General features: G+C 41.8%; 1 protein-coding gene across 1 annotated transcript in view; it reads right to left on the bottom strand.

Moving 5' to 3' along the window:
• LOC137304472 (zinc finger SWIM domain-containing protein 5-like) overlaps window positions 1–21,913 on the bottom strand; it is a 71,829-nt gene extending 49,916 nt beyond the window's left edge. The window contains exons 1-2 of the mRNA XM_067973078.1: window positions 21,736–21,913; window positions 17,574–17,775 (exon numbers count right to left, since the gene is read on the bottom strand). Coding sequence (XP_067829179.1) covers window positions 17,574–17,775; window positions 21,736–21,909 — 376 coding nt within the window. The 5' untranslated portion in view covers window positions 21,910–21,913. The remainder of the gene's footprint in view (window positions 1–17,573; window positions 17,776–21,735) is intronic.
• Between the last annotated feature and the right edge of the window lie 798 nt (window positions 21,914–22,711).

Genomic DNA, 22,711 nt, shown 5'->3' with positions numbered 1-22,711 from the left:
TATGACTGAATGAAAGCAAACTCCTGAACATTTCTGCAGGAAACCAGACATGCTGTCCTTCAATAGAAAGCATGCACACTTTAAATATCTAGGAGAACAGGGAAATCACATTCAGCAACAACCAATCCCTTTTTAAAATTGAGAAACTTGGGTCAGGGCTCATAGTTCAGGGCAAAAGGTTAACAGATCAGGAGGCAAAAACAAAAGAGAAATAGGGGAATGACAAACTTGGGTTTTAGACATTTACAGATTGCAGGAGAATGGGAGGTTTAAGGAGATAAGTTCCATAGTTGACGTCTAAGGAAACATTGAATTAGAACAGGATAAGATGAATGAGTTAAACATGGTTGAGATACTGCCAAAAACCACTCAGGCTATGCAGATATTACCATGGTCAGAAGTGATGTGCCAGCATTTGTAGAATGCAACGTTAAGAGATCGCATGAGTTGCCGTTTATTAGACGAGCAAACAGAGGTCTTGTGTGCCAGCTCTGATGGACATAAAGATCCCATGGCACTATTCAAAGAGGAACAGAGAGTTCTCCCATTGTTCTGGCCAACATTCCTCCTTCAACCAACAGCACCTAAAACAAGATTACCCATTAACATTCATTTGCTGTTCGTGCGCGCTCACACAACAGTGACTGCACTTTAAAAGTAACTTATTGGTTGTGAAGCACTTTGGAACAGCCAGAGGAAGTGATAAGGTGCTGCATGAAATGCAGGTTCGTTCACAAAAACCCTACAGATTTGCCGCATCACTGTAGAAGTCAGACTTGGAACTCACCAACTGACAAAACACAGGCCAAGCCAACAGAACCTGTGACCAGATTTTACAGTGCTTCTAATATCAAAGACGTGCCATTGTATAGTGGGCCATTCTGAAACTAGAATGAGCACTCAAAATAATTTCTAATAATCAATCTTGTGCCAAATGCAGCTGCCCACCAGAAATTGATATGAGGGCAGGGGGTTGGGAATGGAGGTGAGAAGGGGGAGGGTTTGAGTTCCTTCATCTCAGAGGCAGAAATACAAGAAAATACATCAATTTTTTTTATTTTAGCAAGCTACAAAATGTGCCGTTCAAAAATTATCAGACGAGAATAACTAGGTCCTCAAGCCGATTATATTCCCTTGCGTTAAGAACTGCAAACAAGCCCCGGGTGTTCATTTTTTAACCTCAAAACGAGCATTAGAGGCTTCAAAGCTGCTGCTTTGGAGAGATCAGGATCTGGGTAAAGACAAAGCAATATTTGAACAATACTTACTTAATCAGTATTTGGGATTGAGGATTAGAGGGCCTCAAGGCTTTGCGTCAGTCATTCATTGGAACTGGAGTGGGGAAGCAGCACAGGGAAAATTAGGGACGGGTGTCAGGGCAAGTGCAGTTCGACAATAGTGGATGTTTAACTGCAGCAAAGGACGCAAAAAACTGGAATTTCAGTTCTATTTAAAATTCTGTTTTCAGGTCTGGGTCATTCTGCCCTGTGCTATCCTTATTAGTAACTATCAGTATTTTATTCCTGTCCCTCCCTTCCCTTGAGGTCACACCCCTCTCTTCCCCTCCCCCACTTGAAAAAGGATGAGGTCAGTCATGAGCAAGTTCCATTCAGCAATTTGCCCTGCCTCTATCTGCACATCATACCCAAGTTAAGTAGTACCATAAAATTGGATTTAAAAACATACCAACGTACTTCACATCTCTCTCCACTCCAGCCTATATTTAGAGAACAGGCATGAAGGTGCAACACACATCAGATTTTATGCTTTGCTAGAAATCCCTAGACTCCTGACAAGTGATACTAGCTTTGGACCACCCAAAAAAGCTTCAGAAGTGCTAACAGCATCTAGTTTGCACCCACATGTAGTGAGCCAAAAGAAAATTTAGTTCTTAGATTTTACTGGGGGGGGGGGGGGGGGGAGGAGGAATGAAATTACACTATTTAATTCATTACTTTTAAAAGAAACTAATCCAATTTACAAAATGACTAAGGAACTGTGACTTTCAAAAGGTTGTGAACACTTCCACAGTAAATAAAGCTAATCTGGGCCAATTCCTAACATTTGCTGTCAAAGCAGTCAGGCAATTATAGAACAAACAGGACCATCAGACCCACAGAGCTCTCCATAAACAATTAAAAACTTCATCCACAGCAGACCCAGCTAAATAAACAGCCAAATCCCACTCCTCAGTTTACACGGGGGTGCTAAGTTAACACAGCTCTGGGTTACACGCAATCCTGGGTTGCGAATGCAGTCCCGACTGCATAGTGAGAAAATCTGACAGAGAGAAGTTGAGGAAGTGATGTGAAACTGGACCTTTCACCAAACTTGCATCATTGTAACCTGAATATTAAACAAATCAAGTCCAATAATACAAAGAACAGTTACCTTACACTTCCACCTGTATCATTGCTACATTTACAAGTGCTTTGAGGAGAACTTCAATAGACACATGCAATAGGGGCTGCCATTTTATTTTGCCCGTGGGTGGGCTGACCACCCATGTGGACCAACAGGATTGCTTTTGCATTGCTGGCCAGTTAAGGGCTTCAAGACAGCAGGAAAGACATGCAGTCAAATGCAATTTGAGTGGTGCAATCTCATGTGTTTGTTCGATGTCACCAACTTCAAGCAATCTTGAAGTGTAAAACAAGTGAATTGAAAGCACAGGCAGCCACACTACATTCAGAGCCACTGTAGCTCCACAATGTTAGGGTACACAACCATGTACTCGAGCTTTCCATTTTCTAAAATCAGGAAAATCCAGCAATTTCACGGCAGAAGAAGAAAACACTGCCCATAAAGCACAGCCAGCCATTTTAAGCATTGAACATCGGAACTTTTTAAAAAGTCCTCCCCTTTTCCCTGAAGTGCTGACTCCCCTGTTGTATGCTGGAGGGCAGCACTGGGGTTTGGTCCAAATTCTCCGATAGTTTCACTGAAATTAATCTCTGGAAGCTCCTCTGATCAGGTGCTTAATGCAGAGCAATAACAGTAGGCGACAGCTGGTCTTTCCAACTGCCTTGACCTGCACAGAGGCACCTCTCCCCAGTCCACGGCTAAGGAGGAGGAAAAACGCACTGAGCCAACATGCTTTAACGTTGCAGTGATTTTTTGGACGATACTCTCCATCACCTCACACTGCTGACAGCAATAACCAACCTGTATCCACCAGTACTAACAGCTCTACTTGCTCTCAACAGATACAACCCAAGTTAAAGATCTAGAATTGTATTACTGGGTGTTATCCCCACCCCCAAGTTCAGATAAACAAAGCAGGGAAATATGTCAACCAACCATCATGCTTTGCTGAAATCTCCCAATATTGCTGCATCCCAGCACTCCAATGCAACACACAAGCACATACGTAGGTGTGAGGGCCCTTTAATATACAAACACAAATCTTATAGAGAGTTCATTCTGAAGTAGGATATTTAGTTAGTTAATAGATCAACTATTGCACCAAAGCAAAGTGCTCGGGCTACATCAGTAAGTTATTATTCATGACAACTCGACGGTGTTCCTCGTTCCTAGAATTCCACACAAATGAAGTGCCCAGCTGCACAAACAAAGGATAACGTAATGCAATACTAATTACAATGCAGGGCTATACCATACTCACAAAGCATTCTGTTCACATTACTGTACAAGACTATACAAATGAAAGGGTTAATGCCATGGCTTTCGATTTTCTCTCCTATCTTGAAGGCAGTTCTCAACTTGGATTTGCAATTTGAAATAAGCTACAGACATTACAGAAAATAAGCAATCAGGTAAAGCCCATGGTTGAGCTGAGGGGAAGAATTTCATTTGACTGCCAAGACTGCATTATAACCGTAGGTATTCCTTATTGATTCTCATGTATAATAAGTTGCTAATTTTAATGTTGTAATCTCCTTTTTGGGCACATTTACCAAAGCAGGTTTATGATGCAGCATAATCGAAACAACATGCATTTATATAGTACCTTTAACATAGGAAAACTATGCCCAAGGCACTTCACAGAAGAATATTCAAGACAAAAATGGAGATATTAAGAGGGGTGACTAAAAGCTTGGTCAAAGAGGTAGGTTTTAAAGGAGGGTCTTAAAAAAAAAGGTGGAGAGGTTTAGGAGGGAATTCCAAAGCTTAGGGCATAGACAACTGAAGGCACGGCCACCAATAGTGGGGTGAAGGGAATGGGTGATATGCAAGAGGTCAGAGTTGGAACTAACCAACTAAAAACTTTGCATTTAAGATCCTTTTAATTACTTTTGTTATAAATCAAAATTAACATTTGCAATCATTAGAATGCAAGACAGCAGAGAATCCAATTACAATATGTAATATTGCAGGTTTGTTAATCGATTTTCAGCAAAAAGGACATCAAGCTCTCCAGTTTACTTTCCATCGGCCAACATCAATTCCGTGCTTCAGAATCCTGTCCTCTATCACACAGTAAGTTATAAGAATGCAACCATTCCTGCTGCACAACACACATTTTGCAAAAAGCTCAGATATCTGATCTATGAGAGTCATTTGCATGAGTGTTTTTTTTGTGAAATTTTTGATGTTTGCAGTTATGACCAAGGATTCAGATCTTGTACACTATTCTGTACTAGACCACAGTTTGATGGATCAAACTTTTCCTGCTCTCTATTCTCCCCCTTACCCCTATTCTCCTGAAGGCAGCAATTCCTGCTGGGACACAGTTCGAAACATAATGGCAGCTGTCAGCACCCCACCCAGATAGACCAGAAGTGCCCAAACATTTGTCTTCACAAGCTGTTCAGGTGCATACTATGGGAGCCTCAACAACCACAAAATTTAAAATCAATGCCCCTATTAACTTGCATACATCTTAAGTTGCTCATTCTAAGAGCTTGATGTTTGATCTACCAACGAGGCAACAACCTCCAGGCCCATGCAGTTAGAACAGGACAAACCAGCGTGTAGGTGCATCCTCAGGAGCCCTGGCATAGCACTGGTATTTCCCCTTCCCCGAGATCGTCAGGTCAACTGTTGTGCCCCAATGACACCCCAGAGAATTGGTTACTTTGCAAATTTCTGGGACACAGCCTGGAGCCTTCAGAGTTTGGCTCAGTACAGTTAGCTACCTGGCCGCAAGAATAGCCAATTCCTTTCACCCAATTACGTGCAAAGTTAGGCTTTTGGCTTTTTTTTTAATATTAAAAAAGTGTCCTAAACATCTACAGCATGCAAAGCTACAAGCAGTATAATGCAAACAGCCACTGCAGCAGGCACATTAATTTTGTATAATATCTCTTGACCAGTGCATTTACAAACTGATGTGGAGATGCCGGTGATGGACTGGGGTTGACAATTGTAAACAATTTTACAACACCAAGTTATAGTCCAGCAATTTTATTTAAAATAAAATTGCTGGACTATAACTTGGTGTTGTAAAATTGTTTACAATTTACAAACTGAAGTAGACCTCACCAAAACATACAAGAGTGGTTATGCTATGGGACTGGCTATCCAGAAGTCACGAGTTCAAACCCCAAAAGAGCAAGATATGTAACTGAATTAATAAAATATGGTAGTCTGGTATTTTGAGAGTTAGGACCTGGGGGTGGGGGAGAAGGGAAAAAGCAGAACGTGACACCGAAAGCTGCCAGACTCTTGTAAAAACCCAACTGGTTCACTAATGGCCAACACATGAGCCTAGTCCACAAGTTAAACTTCAAATTTATCAGCTCTAAACCAGCAGCAGTTATATATTTTTTTAAAATTCGTTCATGGAATGTGGGTGTCACTAGCGAGGCCAGCATTTATTGCCCATCCCTAATTGCCCTTGAGAAGGTGGTGGTGAGCCGCCTTCTTGAACTGCTGCAGTCCGTGTGGTGAAGGTTCTCCCACAGTGCTATTAGGAAGGGAGTTCCAGGATTTTGACCCAGCAACGACGAAGGAACGGCGATATATTTCCAAGTCGGGATGGTGCGTGACTTGGAGGGGAACGTGCAGGTGGTGGTGTTCCATGTGCCTGCTGCTCTTGGTATATTGCTGCATACTTGCAGTTCGAGAGCATCTCGCAACAGATACCAAGTTACTGATTTCAGAGAAAAACTGCATTGTAGGTTTAGCTTTAGTGCAGCACAACAGGTAACAGCATTAGAATTCCACTTCAACAGTACAGACGTCAGCATGTCATAGTAGCAGCCCCACCTTATTCAGACACATTGGTGGTGATGGGGAGGTGGTTAGAAGATTAAAAGTTAACTCCAATCTCAGTTGGCACCACTTAAGTCAATCAGAACTGTGTGGTGGTAGCAAATTCACAGCTTAATTCATAACTCACTGGTCTGATGGCGACATTTAGACAAATGTCTTCTCTCGTCAAGTAGATTCTATACCAGACCCTCTGCTCCAACTTGGTTCTACCTAACACAGAATATTGATCATAAACATACACTCCCTTGATCCTCTTCCTCTAAAGAGACAGAATTAATTGGGGGTGGGGGGAGATGTATCTGAACTGCAAGAGGGAACCTTGCAGGTTACTCAGAAGTATTTCTGAAATCCAAACTTGTAAAATTACATGAAATTAAGTTCCTTGCCAGAAGATCTGCAGCTGTGCAATTTGCTTAGTTCAAAGCCAGTGGGACAATGGCAGGCTCCATTCTAACTCATTGCCATTTCCCTGGCCACATAGTGCACCAGTAACTCACTAGTAAAAGGGGTGAGTCAGAGGGGAGGGTCACAGAAACCTGCAAAAAGACTGAAACTTCCTGAACTATTCATGCACCAGCTGCTAAATATTCCCTGGGGTAAAATTTAGTAAAATAAGCTGCTATCATTAAACCACTCAGAAAAATGTTAAGCAGTGAGAAATACTGATCAAACAAATCAGGGAGTGAATTTAATTTACTATGACATCAAAGATAAAAAAAAGTGGGAAACTGCTCAATGCATGACATTTAGCAACTAATTCTTACTGCATGGATAAGGTATAAAACAATTACCCATAAAATGTAGTGCAAAGTTTCTGCAAAGAACAGACTTTTCAGACTTCAAAAAAATATCAGGTTTTGGATTCCAATGGTAGAAGTACATCCCAATGTATGGTACTGAACCACAGGTGACTAATTCAATTCCTGATCTATGCCAAGTTAGTTGATCTCAGCCAGGTCAGGGTGCGTATTACAGCTCTACAACTGGGCTGAGGACCGGGGCGGGGGTGAAGGGAAGTGAAAGAAGAAACAAGGTTCCTGCTCCCAACCATGATCACCTTTGCTCAAAAAGCACACAGGGACCATGGGCAAGTAATCCTCTACTATTGTAAGAAAATTACAAATGTCACTCCATTATTTGAGAGATGGAGGGAGAAACCACCTGACTACAATTAAAGTGGGAAAGTTACTAGAATCTATCAGACAGAGTGACTGAGCACTTGGACAAGTATTGGCCGATAAAAAGAGTCAGCAAGGATTTGTGACAGGTAGCTCTGATGTCTGAATAATCCAGTTGAATTTTTTTTGAGGTCTCTAGCATGGTGGACAAGGGAATGTCTATGGATGTTGTCTATGGTCTTCCAGAAAGCATTTGGTAAGCTCTTGTGCAGAAACTTATTAGCAAAAATGAGCCTGCACAGAATTGGAGGTAACCTTGTGACATGGGTCGATATTGGTTTGGGGGGTAGGAGACAGTAGGGATAAGGGTTCGTTCTCTGATTGGCAGGATGTGATAATGATTTTCCCCTTGGGAGCTGTACTGGGGCTTGGATGAAGGAAGAGAGTTGGACATCCCACTGTTAGAAGGCACAGTGAGTTGTGTTGACGAGAGGAGGGAGTTACAAATCGCAAAGCTAGCTAGTGCATAGGTACAAAACGTAATCAAAAAAGCTAATGGAATGTTGGACTTTATCTCAAGGGGGTTGGAAGTCAAAAGTGAGGAAGTAATTCTTCAGCTATACAGAGACTTGGTCAGACCGCATCTGTAGTACTGCATTCAGTTTTCGTGCACCCAGAGAAATTATATATTGGACTTGGAGGAGGTATAACACAGATTCATCAGAATTATACCAGGGCTTTAAGGGTTAAATGAGGACAGGTAGCATATACTTGGCTTGTATTCCTCGAGTTGCAGCAGTTGTGGATGTGATCTAATCGAGGTCTTTAAAATGATAAAGGATTCGATAGGGCAGATACAGAAACTATTTCCTCTGGTGGAGGATCCCACAACAGGAGGGCATAATCTTAAAATTAGAGCTGGAACATTCAAGAATGGAATCAGGAAGCACTTTTCACAAAGGGCAGTGGAAATTTTGATCTCACCCTCAAAAGGGTGTAGTTGCTGGGGGTCAATTGAAATTTTCAAGACCGAGATTGATAAGATTTTTGTTGGGCAAAGGTATCACGGGATACGAAGCAACGGCAGGTGAATGGAGTTGAGGTACAGATCAGCCAAGTTCTTACTGAATGACTCAAAAGGCTTGAGGGGCTGAATGGGCTATTCCTGATCCTATAAGTCACACCAGTGTAATGCAGTTTTCAAACTGAGGGCAGTGGGGAGCCCCTGAAGATAACAAAAAGGGTCCTTGGTCAGTTGTCTATAACTTGTAAAGGGCTGCATTAGCTACCTAAAAGGAAAACTGCTATCATTGTATTTTTCTAGGTATACCACAGGAACATCACAGTAAAACAAATGCAGCAATATGACAACAAATGTATTGACCTTGCAGATCTCCTGGGCTTACTAAGGAGAACCCCAGGGATCACCCAGCAGACCCCAGCTTGAAAAACGGACTTGTGCGCCCAAACCACGACCGGAAGCGCAGACTCAACAATCTATTGCAGAAATTCGGTGATCAAAAGGACACACTACCATCCTGCTTTCTGCACTAAGTCATTCCACGTGTGACAAGACAGAAAAGGCAGAACAAATGCAGCTAAGGAGTGAAAGTCAAATTCAGAAAGAAAGAAACTATGTGCAAAGAATAGCAACAGACCTTACTTTGGAGAATGCATTAATAGTAGGGAGTTTTACTGTACAGTTTGGAAGAGTCTAAACCTCTGAAGGTCACGCCACATCTGGCACGGTTAGATTTTCTAGTGCCTGTTCCTCCTCTTGTGTGTCCCACGATTAAACAGGAAATACAAGATTGATCTTGGTCTAAATCTGGAACATCCTTTTTTTAAAAAAGTATAAAAAAGGGGGCTAGGCGGAGTCGGCATCTTGCTTCGTAACAGGGCAGGTATAGGCTGCATGCAGCCATGCATCATCAGATAATTAAAATTGCCTGCAGCACAATAGGACTCCAAGCAACTTTCCTCAGCTCTTAGACTCAGCTTAAGAGACACCATTTCACTTAAATCTGGGGGTCAAGTGCAGGCCCCCTGCTGATTCTACATCAAATTATGGAAATTGGCCCATTAAAACATAAAACTGAATTGAGTACATAGACCCCTCCATATACTGGCTGCATTAATAGAAGGGAGATTTACTGTACAGTCTGGAAGAGACCAAACCTCTGAAGGTCCCTCCACATCGGATACCAACCATGCATGGCTCCCTCACCATATAAAAAAGGTCCTCTGCACGACATCACCTGTCTTCATGGCTCGTAAGAACAGAACAACGCCAAACACACAAATAGTACTCAATACAATTGCCAGTCAGCACCGTCCTTAAAAATTTCTTTACTAGCCCGACAATGCTTGCACACAAGTGAGGCACCCAGCATTGCTAATAGCTGCAACTCTGAAAAGGAGCACCCAAAAAGCAAATTCACAGTAACGCTGAAGCAAAGGTGAGGTACACACTGACAGTGAGTTATGATAGTTCATAACAGGAGTAAAACACACCTGGACCTCACTTATTGGCTCTAGATTCTGATTTCTTCCCCTCCCTCTAGGAATGCAGCTCCTGCTGGAGCCCAAACACATCCTTTTGCTGAATCCCACAGGAGACCATTGTCTTAACTTCACATGTGTGAACCACTGCTTTTTGATCTACAGACATGTGAAATTATCAGTCGCGAAGAGTGAAGTGATCAATCACAGCCAGAGATTACAGCAAGACACTTAGAACAAAAGCTTAAAATGTTCGTTCAAATACAGCTTTGGTTCAAGGCTGCATTAACATCCCCAACTGTGCTGTCCCCAAGCCCATTGGTCACTTCCTTTAGCTCTTTAAAAGATAGGGAAAAATAGCTTTGAAGTTGTAGTGGGAGACAGATCCAAAGCATTTTGCAAGAGAAAATAAAGCTGTTCACAATCCTAGGACAAAGCATGTTATTTAGCCAATACACAGTGGCCTTAAGAATGAAGGCAGTTAAAACAATTTAAACCAGGGCAATGCAGTGTTTAGCATCTTAGAAATGTTCCATTTCCCAACCCGTGGTTTCTTTACATGTATAAAAATAAAACATTCGCTAGTGTGATTGCACTTTTCCTGTGCCAATTGGTGATTGGACATTCCATTTTTAGCAAACAGGAACTGCAGGAGCCATGAATAATTGAGGTGTTTCCTGGACAAATTTTCCTCCCTATCTCTAACCTCCTCCATCCCTACAACTCCCCTTTCCCAGAACTTTGCTTTCCTGACCTTGGCCTCATATGCAACCAACACCTCTTTTCCTTCCCCCGCCCCCTCCCATGACAATCGTGCCTCGAGCCATCTAGGCCCTACACTAGAAAAACGCTTTCTAAACGTCTCCACCTCCCTCACTTCCTTAAAACCCACTTCTTGGACTAAGCTTTTGGTCACCCCTTCTAATATCACCTTCTTTGGCTTGGCATTACACTCTGCAGGAGGCATCTTTCTACGTTAAAAGGTATAAATGCAAATTGTTTATTCAAAGAAAAATCCTAATTAAAAAATTGTGGCAATGAACCCCAGCTGAAAAGGATCTGTCTTAACAGCTAAAAATGCTTTAAAAAATTGTAATAAGGGGATTGATGCAACTTTTATATATTTCTGCTACAGACCAATTAAAAGCCAGGTACTCTGCAGTACTGGATGAACATGTATGACTTCATTGTCAGCTAGGCCCAGTCAGAAGGTCATGGCTCCACTCAGACTTGAACACAAGATCCAGGCTGACACTTCAGTGCAGTACTGAGGGAGCACTATGCTGCCAGAGGTGCCAACTTTTAGAAAAGAGATGTTAAACTAAGAACCCATCTGTCATTCCGGACACCTGTAAAAGATCTCATGGGACTTTCAAAGTGCAGGGAAGTTCTCCCAGTGCCCTGTCCAGTATTCATCCCTCAACCACCAACACCAAAACATTCATCTAATTGCTGTTCTTTTGCAAATTATCTGCTACGTTTGCCTACATAAGTGACTGGCTGTGAACCACTTTAGCATATCCTGAGGATTTGATGAGGTGCTATTTAAATGCAAGCTCTTTTAAGCTTATACAAAAGAAAAATGGATCCAGAAGAACTAAAACTTCACTTCCACCCCCACAAAAAAGGGGCTGGAATACAATAGGGAGCATGTTGTGCTTCAGTTGTACAGAGCCTTGGTCAGACTGAATCAAGAGTACGGTATTCAGTTTTGGATGCACTGCACCTCATGAAAGATATATTGGCCTCGTGAGGGTACTGCGCAGATTCACCAGAACGACATCAGGGCTTAAAGGATTATATTATGAGGACAGGTTGCCTAAACTTGGCTTGTGTGCCCTTCTTTTGACAGTTGAGGTGTTTAAAATGATTAAGGGATTCAATAGGGTAGATACAGAGAAACTATTTCCTCTGGTGGAATAATTCAGAACAGGGTATAATTTTAAAATTAGAGCTGGACCATTTAGGAGTGAAAGCAAGAAAGGGTAGTCTGGAACTCACTCCACCAAAAGGCTGTGGATGCTGGGTCAACTGAAATTTTCTAGACTAAATTAACATTTTTGTTGGGTAAGGGTATCAAGGGATATGGGGCAAAGGCAGATAAATGAAGTTGAGGTACAGATCAGCCATGATCTGACTGAATGGCAGAACAGGCTGAATGCTCTACTCCTGTTCCTAAACCATATATTTAAGTTTGGTTTGTGTTGGAAGGATTGAAGATTACTTTAACTTACTGGATAATAAATAATAGTTTTTCCTGGAACAAAAAGCTTCCTGATGGTTCTGTTGGTAAAAGGACCGCCCAGTGTGCAGAAGACTTTTACGTTGGTCTTGTTTTAATTCAGATTCTGGAAGACTAGCACCCGTTAGCTAGCATTCACACTGCTGTATCCAGCTGGCACTGCTTTATATGGCTCCTTTATCCTGACAGCAGACTTGACTCAATTTTGTGTGGGCTGCAATTGTACTGCCAGGATAAGAGTCAATTCAAGTACAGTGGACTCCAGCAATCAGAAACAAAGACAATTCGTACACTTCATAGTATAAATTCCCTGATTTTCATAGAAACACACAGAACCACAGAAATATAGGTCGACCAATGTGCTGTCAACTTAAGAACCACAACGATCGTCTGTTCCAGCTCTTTACTGGAGCAATCCCAAACTAATCCCAATACCTTGCTCTTTCCCATGGCCCTACATCTGCCTCTGCTTCAACCACTGACAGCATCCCATGTTCTAATAACTCTCCACAGAAAGAAATTTCTTCTAACTTCACTGATGATTTGAAATTAATGATCATTCGTTACTAAGGAAAAAGTCTTTCCCTCTTCGTCAAAACCCCTTGAAGTTAAAAATATTTATTAAATCGTTCTGGCCTTCAGTGGTAATAGCTCCAGGATCACAAATCCCTCCCCATACCTAATTTCTCCATTCCAGGCATCATCCTAGTGAATCTGTATGTACATTTTACAGCCGCTCCAGAATGGGAAGCTCAAGCTGGTCTTTATACACAAGTTCTCAGACACTTAAGCAAACTGGGTCTCTGAATTACACTGCAGGGCCTAATGTAACTGGCACCCAACTGAAAACTAAGAAGTACAGAGGTTACTTGAGTCAGGAGCGGAAAGAAATTCGTAATGTGGAAACACCTCAGGCCACAGACCAGTTAGACTCCTAGTACATACTAAGTTAACTAGTCACTGCCAGGATAGTGTTACAGATGCTACAATTAGTGCCCGAGCCAGTGAAGTGGGGATTTGGGTGGGGGAGGGTGGTCAGAAGTCAGCCAGGATCTCCATTCCAGTTTGCTGTCCAGTGACCCGTTGTTACACGTGAGCACAGGACCAGACGTGGCACTGACTTCCAGACTTGAATAATGCACTAACACTCACTTTCCAGATCCTCAAGAGCAATCACTTGGACAAAATACTGTAAGGCATCCAGCACCTGTGAAACAATGTCCAGGCACAAGGCAGCACCTCCAGGAGGGTTAAGCAAAAGTTTCCTCTCTAGTTTTGTCCACTGCCTTACCTGAAAATAACTGCAGCATTACTACGTGCTGAGTGTGCATCAGAGCTGCTCTCTGCTAATGTCTGTTCATTAGTACACAATTCACACACCGATCCCTTCACACTGGCCTGTCTTTCACCCACGCTTGCATTAAAATAGCCTGCCAAAGCAGTATTCTGCAAGGTAGATAGTCTTCACTGGAAATCTGAAGACACGACATTAATGCAATTGTCTGGTATTTTTCCTGCCTTGAAGGTGCTAAGAAGCTACTTAACTCAATAGATACACAACAATTAAATCATAAATAATATACAAGAGATACAGCCACTCCACACCATAACGCTTTTTGTAAGAAAGGCGTTGTCATAGTTAAGATGCAAACCCCTAAAACATTTAATATAATTCATCAGAACTCATACCAAGCTAATCCAGGTGGGAAACATTTGCTTTACAATGCATACGGTATTTGGATGAAAGGTCATCGACCTGAAACGCACTCTCTCTCGATGCTGCCTGTGTTTCCAGCAGTTTTAGGTTTTATTTCAGATTTCCAGCATCCGAGTATTCTGCTTTTGACATACTATATTGTGCTTCCCAAGCACAAAACTGAAGAAAGCTTCAAAGTACATGGTTTCTTTTTGTCTTTCAACTATTACCTCAGTATCTAGATATTCTCTTCTTTCCCTCACAATGCTCCAATAAATCATTCTACATGCTCTTCCTCCTCTGTATTGAAATCCAGACACTACCACCTCCTACTCCAATTCCTTTTGCAGGAGCTCTCTCATTCCCCATTTATATTACTGAGCTGCTTCCATTCCCAAAAGAGCACTGTTGGCCTGTACAAGTGGTCTGATAGATCAACCAACCTGTACATCTTTGGCACACACTTTTTACTCACTGCCAGCAGATCAGAGCCAGTAAGTGAAACGCCTGAGACAGTGTGACTGCACTAGTTCATACTACTAGCCAGCTGTTCAGTATTCTGGTCATTAGACCCGAGTGTTGCCAGCATTTTAGGTCTTAAGCAATCCTGTAGTTTTAAGGGGCCAAGGGGACAATTAAGGTTTTTAAAACCAAAGCCTGGCTCCTTCCCTCCACAGCGATGTCCTGCCACTGCAGACTTTGGCCTCGACCTGGGTTTCTTGGTTTGAAAAAGCAGCATTACTGTATGCATTGCATAAAAGAGAGGTTTTGATAGAGGAAAACTAGTTGCCCTGGTTGGTGAGTCAGTAAAACAGCATAAATTTATCACAAAGATTTTACACACAGGGTTGTGGGTACTTGGAATGCTCTACCAAAAATAGCAGTGGGAACAGAATCCATAATAACTTCTAAAAAAAAGGAAATAAATCTTTGAAAATGGAATACTTAGAGGGTAAAGGGACCTAGTGGACAACAGAGCCAGCAGAAGCACGATGGGCCAAATGGCCACCTCCTGTGCTGCAAAATTCAATGATTCTGGGAAAATCAGTCACAAGCTTTCTCCCTCTCATTGTGTTAAAACATACCAGCAGATATCAATTATCCTGTATTAATTCCAGGAGTAACACCCAGAGTGCATTAATTAGACTTTGTCCACAATTGGCAAACTTCTGTGCACACCTGCAATGCTGGATTCAAATTCAGTATCAAATGTTACAGTAATTAATAGGTTGTTATAAGAACATCCTCTGCATCCACTACTGTGAAGGCTGTTGAAAGCAGTGTGTCCAAGCTTGTGTCGCCACATAGGTGTGCACCATGAAGCCTCAGGGGCCACAAAGTTTAAATCCATGTTCCCATTAATTTGCATTTTCTGATACCAACCAATTTTGGTGTTCTGATCGACCATTTATCCACCAGAGTTAACCCTGCCAGAGGCAGCCCAATAACATTCAAACAGGACAAACCAGCAAGTAAGAGCATGGAGTTGGCCTGGTCTTCAAAGGCTGGGCTGCCAGGGCTTGGGAGTCACAAATAGCACCAAAGCCACAGACTGGTTTAGAGGGAATGAACGTGAAAACTCAACCCAATCTCAGGGTACAATGTTTGTTTTCTCCCCATTGAAGGGAATCAATTAGCACTGTGTCCAGAGATCTACACAGAAAATGCCAAAACTCACTGCAGCTCCATCAGTTACTGGAAAGATCAGAAGGGTTTACATCTGAAACGTTAACCTGTCTCTTCTCTTTTCAGATGCTGACCAGGCTGTTGGACATTTCCAGCCTTTTTCTGGCATGTTTGCCAATTTGTAGGTTTTTTTTCCCCCCTTAAATCTGAACTCTTGCCAGACAGCGACAGACACAAAATAAATAATCAGACACAGCTCTTCCTATGCCGAACACGAAGTGGTCGCTGATTTTGAAAACCACGCATTCTCACAATGTTGGGCAGCTTGCCCAAGGAGCCATAACAGAACTGAATTGCACAATACACTTCCTCAGGCAAAAGGTTCAAAGGCGAGAGACCACTCAGCTGGCAAGAAAGGAGCAAAGTACGAGTGAGCGATATAGCGCATCATCCATGTAAGGGACTTAAGACCCACCTTAAGTGGACTGCTACTAAATGAGAAAGTTGAAGTCAAACTACACAAACAAAAAAATTAATTTACAAAACAGCTGACTTGCATGTCAAGGTTATGCCAGTCTCCAGTGCTCAGAAGGCTTTGTAAACTGCTCAACTTTGCTTTTATGATTTAAGTAATCAATAATAGCCCTTGGGTACATCCCACCCTCTATTGCAAATGCAACATTTGTTCATTTTTGTCCAAAATGATTTTTTCTTATGCACTGCTGGATTGACTCAGTGGAATGACCTTGTAAGTGCAAAAATAAGCTTGTTAAACAATCTAGAAACAGACACCTGCCGGTGGTTGCTCAGGGACCTGTGATATGAATTATACATAATTACACACCCCAAACAAATCAGTTTAGGGAAGCCTAGAGGCCATCAACTCAACACAGACACAGAAGTCATTGGTGCACTGTTACCACACAAAGGGAAACTGGATTACTGACTCATCGTCTAATCAGCTTTTAGAACTATGCAAAAGGTTTACCTGTTATGCAAGCACTTTTTAAAAAAGTGAGTTTTGTTCAAGTCAGACGAGGAACTAAAGCTTAATAAAATGTTGCACAAATTTGTAGGTCTAACTCATATTATAACACTCAAGGAATGGGACAGAAAAACTTGGCAACTATAGGGGGAAAATATTTTTTATATATATATATATATATATAAATAAATAAATAAACAAACACACGACAATGCACTTTAAGGCATCAATTCTAGCCGGGATATGGATCAAAAGGCATCGAATGCTGGCAGACTATTTGACCTTGGAGGCAATCGCAACCAGGCTCAACATCCCATCCACACCCCTGCACTTTCCAGGAGTCACAGCAACAATTAGGAGCAGGAAGGAACCCTGGCTGATTTTTTTTCCTCTCTCCCACAGCTCCCTAGGCAAGGGACAGGCAAACTAGAGCCCCTACTGATGCCCTAGCTAACAAAGCAGAAAAGGAGTGTGGGGAGAAAAGAAAGAGAATCCAACCTGGAACCTTAGAATCTGTGTACACAGACACTGCTTTCAGTACCACATGTTTAGTTTAACGCTGAACACATTATATGGAGCCCCATTCAAGTTTTTTTTAAGTTGTACGTTATGCCCCCAAGCCATCTGATGTTAATACTTTATTATGACTTCACTATTGTGGGAAAATGCTGCATTTCCACTGTCTTGGGACCACACTAACGTCGTAAAAGGCAGCCCATTACAGAGCAAGAGATGCTGCTTACTGCTACGCACTTGTGTCAAGTTCGTGATCTAGATCTCGTTAACTACTCCTTACAAATGTTACCTGCTTTTCAAACTAAAGTTCAGTAACATTATACACTACTCAACAGCAATACAAAAAGTTAACAAGCACAGCGATTACAAGTGAAGATTTCCCCCCCCCCCCTCTTGTTACATACCATCAAGTGCCTTTTACAGATACAGGTCTCAGTGGACCTAAAGCATTGCTCCTACAAGCAGATTGCATGAGGAAATAACACTTCTCCCCAAACATCCTGAAGGGCATCTACCTTCCTGTACTTCTGGTGCGCAAGCAAGAAAATTGAATGTGCGACCCTCTCACTGTTAAGGTCTTAACCAAACAGCAACATATCATAAGTGACAGGATGGCATGCTATGTACGCTGATGATGCAAATTGTATTAATTTGCCTCAGATTTTCACATTCGGCACTCACTGCCTCCAGATTTCTTGATAACGTACTCACCTACTTGCAGTACCCGATCTATGGCTCCAGTTTCCAATAATCTTAGTCCCTTGTTGAAGGGAACTTCGCCATCCTTCTCCCCTTCCTGACACTGATAGCTAAGTGACGAATACATGCAGATCTCTCGCTCATTTCTGGGAAAGGACCAGAAAATAATCCTCCTCTGAACTGGCTCTGGAATTCGAGAAAATCTCTCCTCGACCTAAAAATAAACGCACACAAAATAAAGAAAAATTGAACAACTGTATCATGTCATTAGAGAATAGTACAATAACAGTTTCAAGATGCAGAGCTTGTTAAGACAAAAGCATGGGAATAAAATGCTTCCAAAATGTAGCCTGGTCTTAAGAAATAAGTTGAAAGTATTAATCGCCAAAGTTGAAATAAGCAATTTCCATTTTCCAACTTTCAATGAACTGGTCACAATATGAAGGACAGCAAATCTGTAAAGGTTTCCTTTGGGGACATGATAGATAACCGCTGAGGAGGGCTGTTAATTCTATGCAGGCTTTGCCAGCAGAAGTGCACTGTTCTGCAGGAATCCCTTTTTTAAAAAAAAGACAACTCGAGCCACTCCCTCCCTCCCTCCCTCCCCAATCCCCCACCATAGTAGTGAGTTTGAAGCAGTTTGCACATAAAAACCACCATCCTAAGTCACTGATGACAGAACAACTAATTCAAAGCAATTTAGAAAACATGCGACAGGAAAAGGCCATTTGACCCATCGAGTCCATTCTTTCCACAGATTATGTGTAATTTATCCCATCATGGACTCCACCCAACCCATGTGTAGAAGTAGCACTGTTTTTTCCCTTCATTATTTGTTGGCAGTTCATACCCAAGCTTTTAGCACAGCCTCCACTGCCCTGCTACATAAAACACAAGCACGGATATTTAAACAGATTTCTTGAACTACATGCCCTCTGAAGTGAGTACTTCACCTGCTGAGTAGTTTACTATCTATCTAAAATAGCTGCCAAAAGCACAGGATAGTGAAAGAACTGGATTTCCACAATAATCAAATTATGCATCAGAAAACTAGATCTTTCCAGTGCCAACATTAGCACCTGGAAATCAGTGGTGATGTTAACCTATGAACACTTACCACACTCATTGAAGTTTCTCTTCCCACCACTTTAACAGAAGTGTTAGCCCATTTATTGTAAACAAATTAAGGCCTCAGTTCAGGAATTTGATACAAGTATATTGGGCAGTCGTATATCATCAGCAACAGTCTTATGTAGTGGAGTGGTACCAATACACTAAGAAACATTACAATTAAACCAACGCATTCATGCAATATTCTGAATTCGTTGCATCCCCGCCCTGACTACCATCAATGACAGACCCTAGCATTGGAGCTCAAAATTCTCCCCATTTGGAAGGATGAAATCTAATTGTGCTGATCATCTTCTACAGTTCAAGTCCACTGTTGGTCAAAGAGTTTGTCACTTACACTTTTCTAAAATCCAAGTGACAAGTCTTTCATCAAGTGATCTAAATGTGTGAAATGACCTATAGTAAAAGGGAATTCAAGACAAACTATAGATGGGTTCAGACAACAATCACTTAAGCATCACTTATGAACTTATAGGAACCCTTTTGATGGTCACAGCCTTTAACCTCCCTCCTTGACATCTGTTATTCTACATTTAAAATATTGATAGCGACACTACAAGAAACCACAAACCACGCTTTTTTTTTGGAAATTTCTGCTTTGCTTTGAAGTGGAAAGGCTTTGTTATGGTTTTCTGTTAGTTGCTACAGCTTAAAGTGCCTCGAGACAAAATTACGTCACTCTAAGATTGTGGGACTGGTACGTCCGGGGAGGGGGTGAAGAGATGGGGATGGTCTAATGGCATTTTTATTTCCACACCCACTCAATCAGGCTTCACAATTAAACTTTCTTTTATAGAGTTGACTGTTCGGAATTTTAAGATCACAAAAGACCAAAATCAACCCATAACGATGTGGGGCAAAAAAATTATTAGCACAGTATAAAAGATGAAGTAGCCAGTAACTTGCAAGTCCACGAGACAAATCAATTTCAGACGAGAAGCTTTACAGATCAACCTTCTCAAATCGGAAGGTCGGCTGCCAGATTAAAATCGCAATGCATACACAATATAATCCACAGTTGGACTGATTAAAGGTTTTATGATTACAATTGGGCACGGCAGAATTGTGAATTTAATCAAGAGTTTTATTAACTGTACGATGACATCCCAACCAAAAATCCGAGGCCATTCATGACCCATATTGTGCAGACAAGCCATTTTAATGGACTTGATACTGTCCAACTTCTGGGCCCAGACTAATAATGAAAGACTCAACTACGTTTTGGTAAAAACAATTCACATGGTCTCAATTTCTCTTCCTCTCTTCCCACATTTTTCTTTTTTAAAAATGTAATTATACAAATAGACTCAAACTTCTGCGAGTGGCTTAGGCGAGGAGATTAAAGCAACAAACTCAAGTCTGAATCATGGTTATCTTCACCAACTTTTGCCTTCAGACCTTCTCGACAAGGTGATAATCCCCCCAGGGGATAAGGGGAAAAAAGGAGGAGGTGGATAAAAACAGTCACAAGACAGAAACACAAAAAAGACACTGATGTCCTCCCACCCAATCGAACACACACCTCCTGGATGGTTCCTGTGGAAACAATACAACTTTTCACAGTTAAATCTGTAAGCTCACAACACACATACAAGCCCCTCTTCCATCAACCAAAAATTAAACTGTGCACAGACACCAAATACATTTTAGAACATGCACTACAGAAATCAATTTTGATATTTTTCATCAGTAACTATGTAAAAACAAACAGCCATGTTCTCAAGGAAGGCTCATTGGTTACAAGCTCAATTCTTGTAAACAACCTTGTACACAAGACTGGTAGCACACGATCAATTCTATGTGTCAATTAATTAGAATATTTTATCTGTTCCATGACAGCCATGCCCATGTACAGAAGGGAGGCATTTCCTTTCTCACAAGTTATGCCCTTCATTGTTTGTGCAAACAAGCTCAACATTTTTTTAAAAAGCCAATTAGAGCAGTTAGCAGAACTCTTCTGTACTAACTTGCTGCAAAATAACTTAACAAAAGCAGCTATTACTGTTATCTGTCGAGCCACAAAACCAAGAATGTAATCTGGAATAAAATGCCAAAGTCACTCACCAATATTTCTACTAAAATTAACCACAGACACACAAGGTAATACACCGAGAAATGCAATGACTTCTACTGCAAGAATCAATTGTGGGTATAATTTCTTTTTACATAAAGAGGAAAATTCAAAAAATGTAGTAAAAAAATCCCACTCAAGAAAAACTGAGCAGAAATTATTCAGTTTTTACTGGTTTAGACCACCTGGTACTTCAAGACTAACAAATCCTATTTGGGTTCTCTTTAATTCAATATATAAAAGTACATATCCTTCCTTTTTTCCCCCCCAATTTATCCTCAATCTCTTTCCCATTCGTCAATTTTCTTCCTCTCCCCAGTTACTATTCTGATTTTTAACCTTCCCACATCAACGAATTCCTCTCTCCCACTCAACACAAGTTAATTCCCCAACTTTCAATTAAAGAGAGCATTTGTAATTCCCTCTGCTCTGTTTGGAACCTTCACTTTTTGCCCGGCTTCCTCTTATTTTTGTTTTTTTTTTAAAAAAAGGGCTCTTCAAGTCTCTGTGTTGGGGGGGGGGGGGGAAAAAAGTATCTCGACAACAGCAACCCAGACAGGTTTGATTTTAAAGATAATTTATATACAATAAAAACTATTTTTTTTTTAAAAAAAAGAACAATTTTAGTAATAAATAAAAGTCTTTCATTCTAGTAGTAAATATAATATATGTGAAGAAAATTACATTTGGTACAGGTTGGAAAATCTCAAAAAAAAAGGAATTAGATGGGGCAAAAAAAAAATGACAAACTAATATTTTTTTTAAAAAGTTAAAGCTGGAGGGTTTGTTGGAAGATTGTTGTGTCGTATTTGAACTGGTTCTGACGGTGAGAGGCTGAGAGAGAGAGAGAGTGACAGCTCGGGGTTTATTGCCTATTGTTTTCAGCCCCTCTCCCCCCTCAGTCTCCCTCTCCCTTGTTTACTGTGGTAATTTATTTTTAATTTTTTTTAGATCTATATATATTCCTCTCACCTGCTCGAACGGCCATTTCTCCGCCACCTTCTTCGCGCTGATGTCCAGCAGGGTGTCGGGCTTGTGGAACCTGCCGTTGCCGTGGCCCGGCTTTGTCTGGGCCGCTTTCGTCGTAGCCCCGTAATTCCCGAGACACAGCCGCTTCGCCGGCGGCTCCACTCTAACATCCGCCATCGCCGACGACTCAATCACAACTGACCGCACGCCGGCTTCCACCGCCCCGCTTATATACGCCCCGGCGCGCTCCCGCCTCCCTCCCGCTCCGATTGGTCCGGGCTTGCCGCCTGCTCGCTTCTGATTGCTCCACCGCCTTATCAATCATCCGCTTCCTCCCCGCCCATCTCAGCCGCCACGTCAATCAGAGCCCAGCCCGCCCACCGGGGCCCTTCGCTTCTTCCATTGGTGTACTCAGATGTCAATTATGCTCTTATCCCCGCCCACCCAGCTGCAGGAGAATTAATAATGTCTATTATTGCAGACTGAGTCAATCATGCTCATGTCTGGGGCAGTCTAGTCTTGGGTATTTCAAATCCTTACCAGACAAGAACTGTAAATGTGGAACATCCAAAAAAAAAAGTTATCTTATGTAAACTACACTAAAGGTCCCAGATTCAATTCAGGGTATGAGTTGAGATGGGTTGAGGGAGGGCAGTAAGGATGCTACAATTGGCCTCACCGCCCTGGGCTAGAGAGGGCAAAAAAAAAATCAGCCAGGGTTCCCAATTGTGATCACTATACAGAGATCCCCTGCTAGCAAGTGGATGTCCCATGAGGGAAGGATTGGGCTCAGCTGTGGTGTTAGCCTCACGGCCTCTGGTCAAGTTACCTACCAACATACGCTGTCAAGGCTCACACATAATAGACAGGATGCTGGAGGCAAGCAATGCCCGTGCAATCTTACCCTAGCAAGAAGTCAAAGCCATTAGGAGTTGGAGGAGAGAAAATTGACAGGAGGAAAAACAATACTCGAGCTCAT

The sequence above is a fragment of the Heptranchias perlo genome, chromosome 37 (genome assembly GCF_035084215.1).
Source record: "Heptranchias perlo isolate sHepPer1 chromosome 37, sHepPer1.hap1, whole genome shotgun sequence".
Classification (NCBI taxonomy): Eukaryota; Metazoa; Chordata; class Chondrichthyes; order Hexanchiformes; family Hexanchidae; genus Heptranchias; species Heptranchias perlo.
The sequence above is the reverse complement of the archived record's forward strand: the minus strand, read 5'-3'. Positions and strand labels throughout refer to the sequence as shown.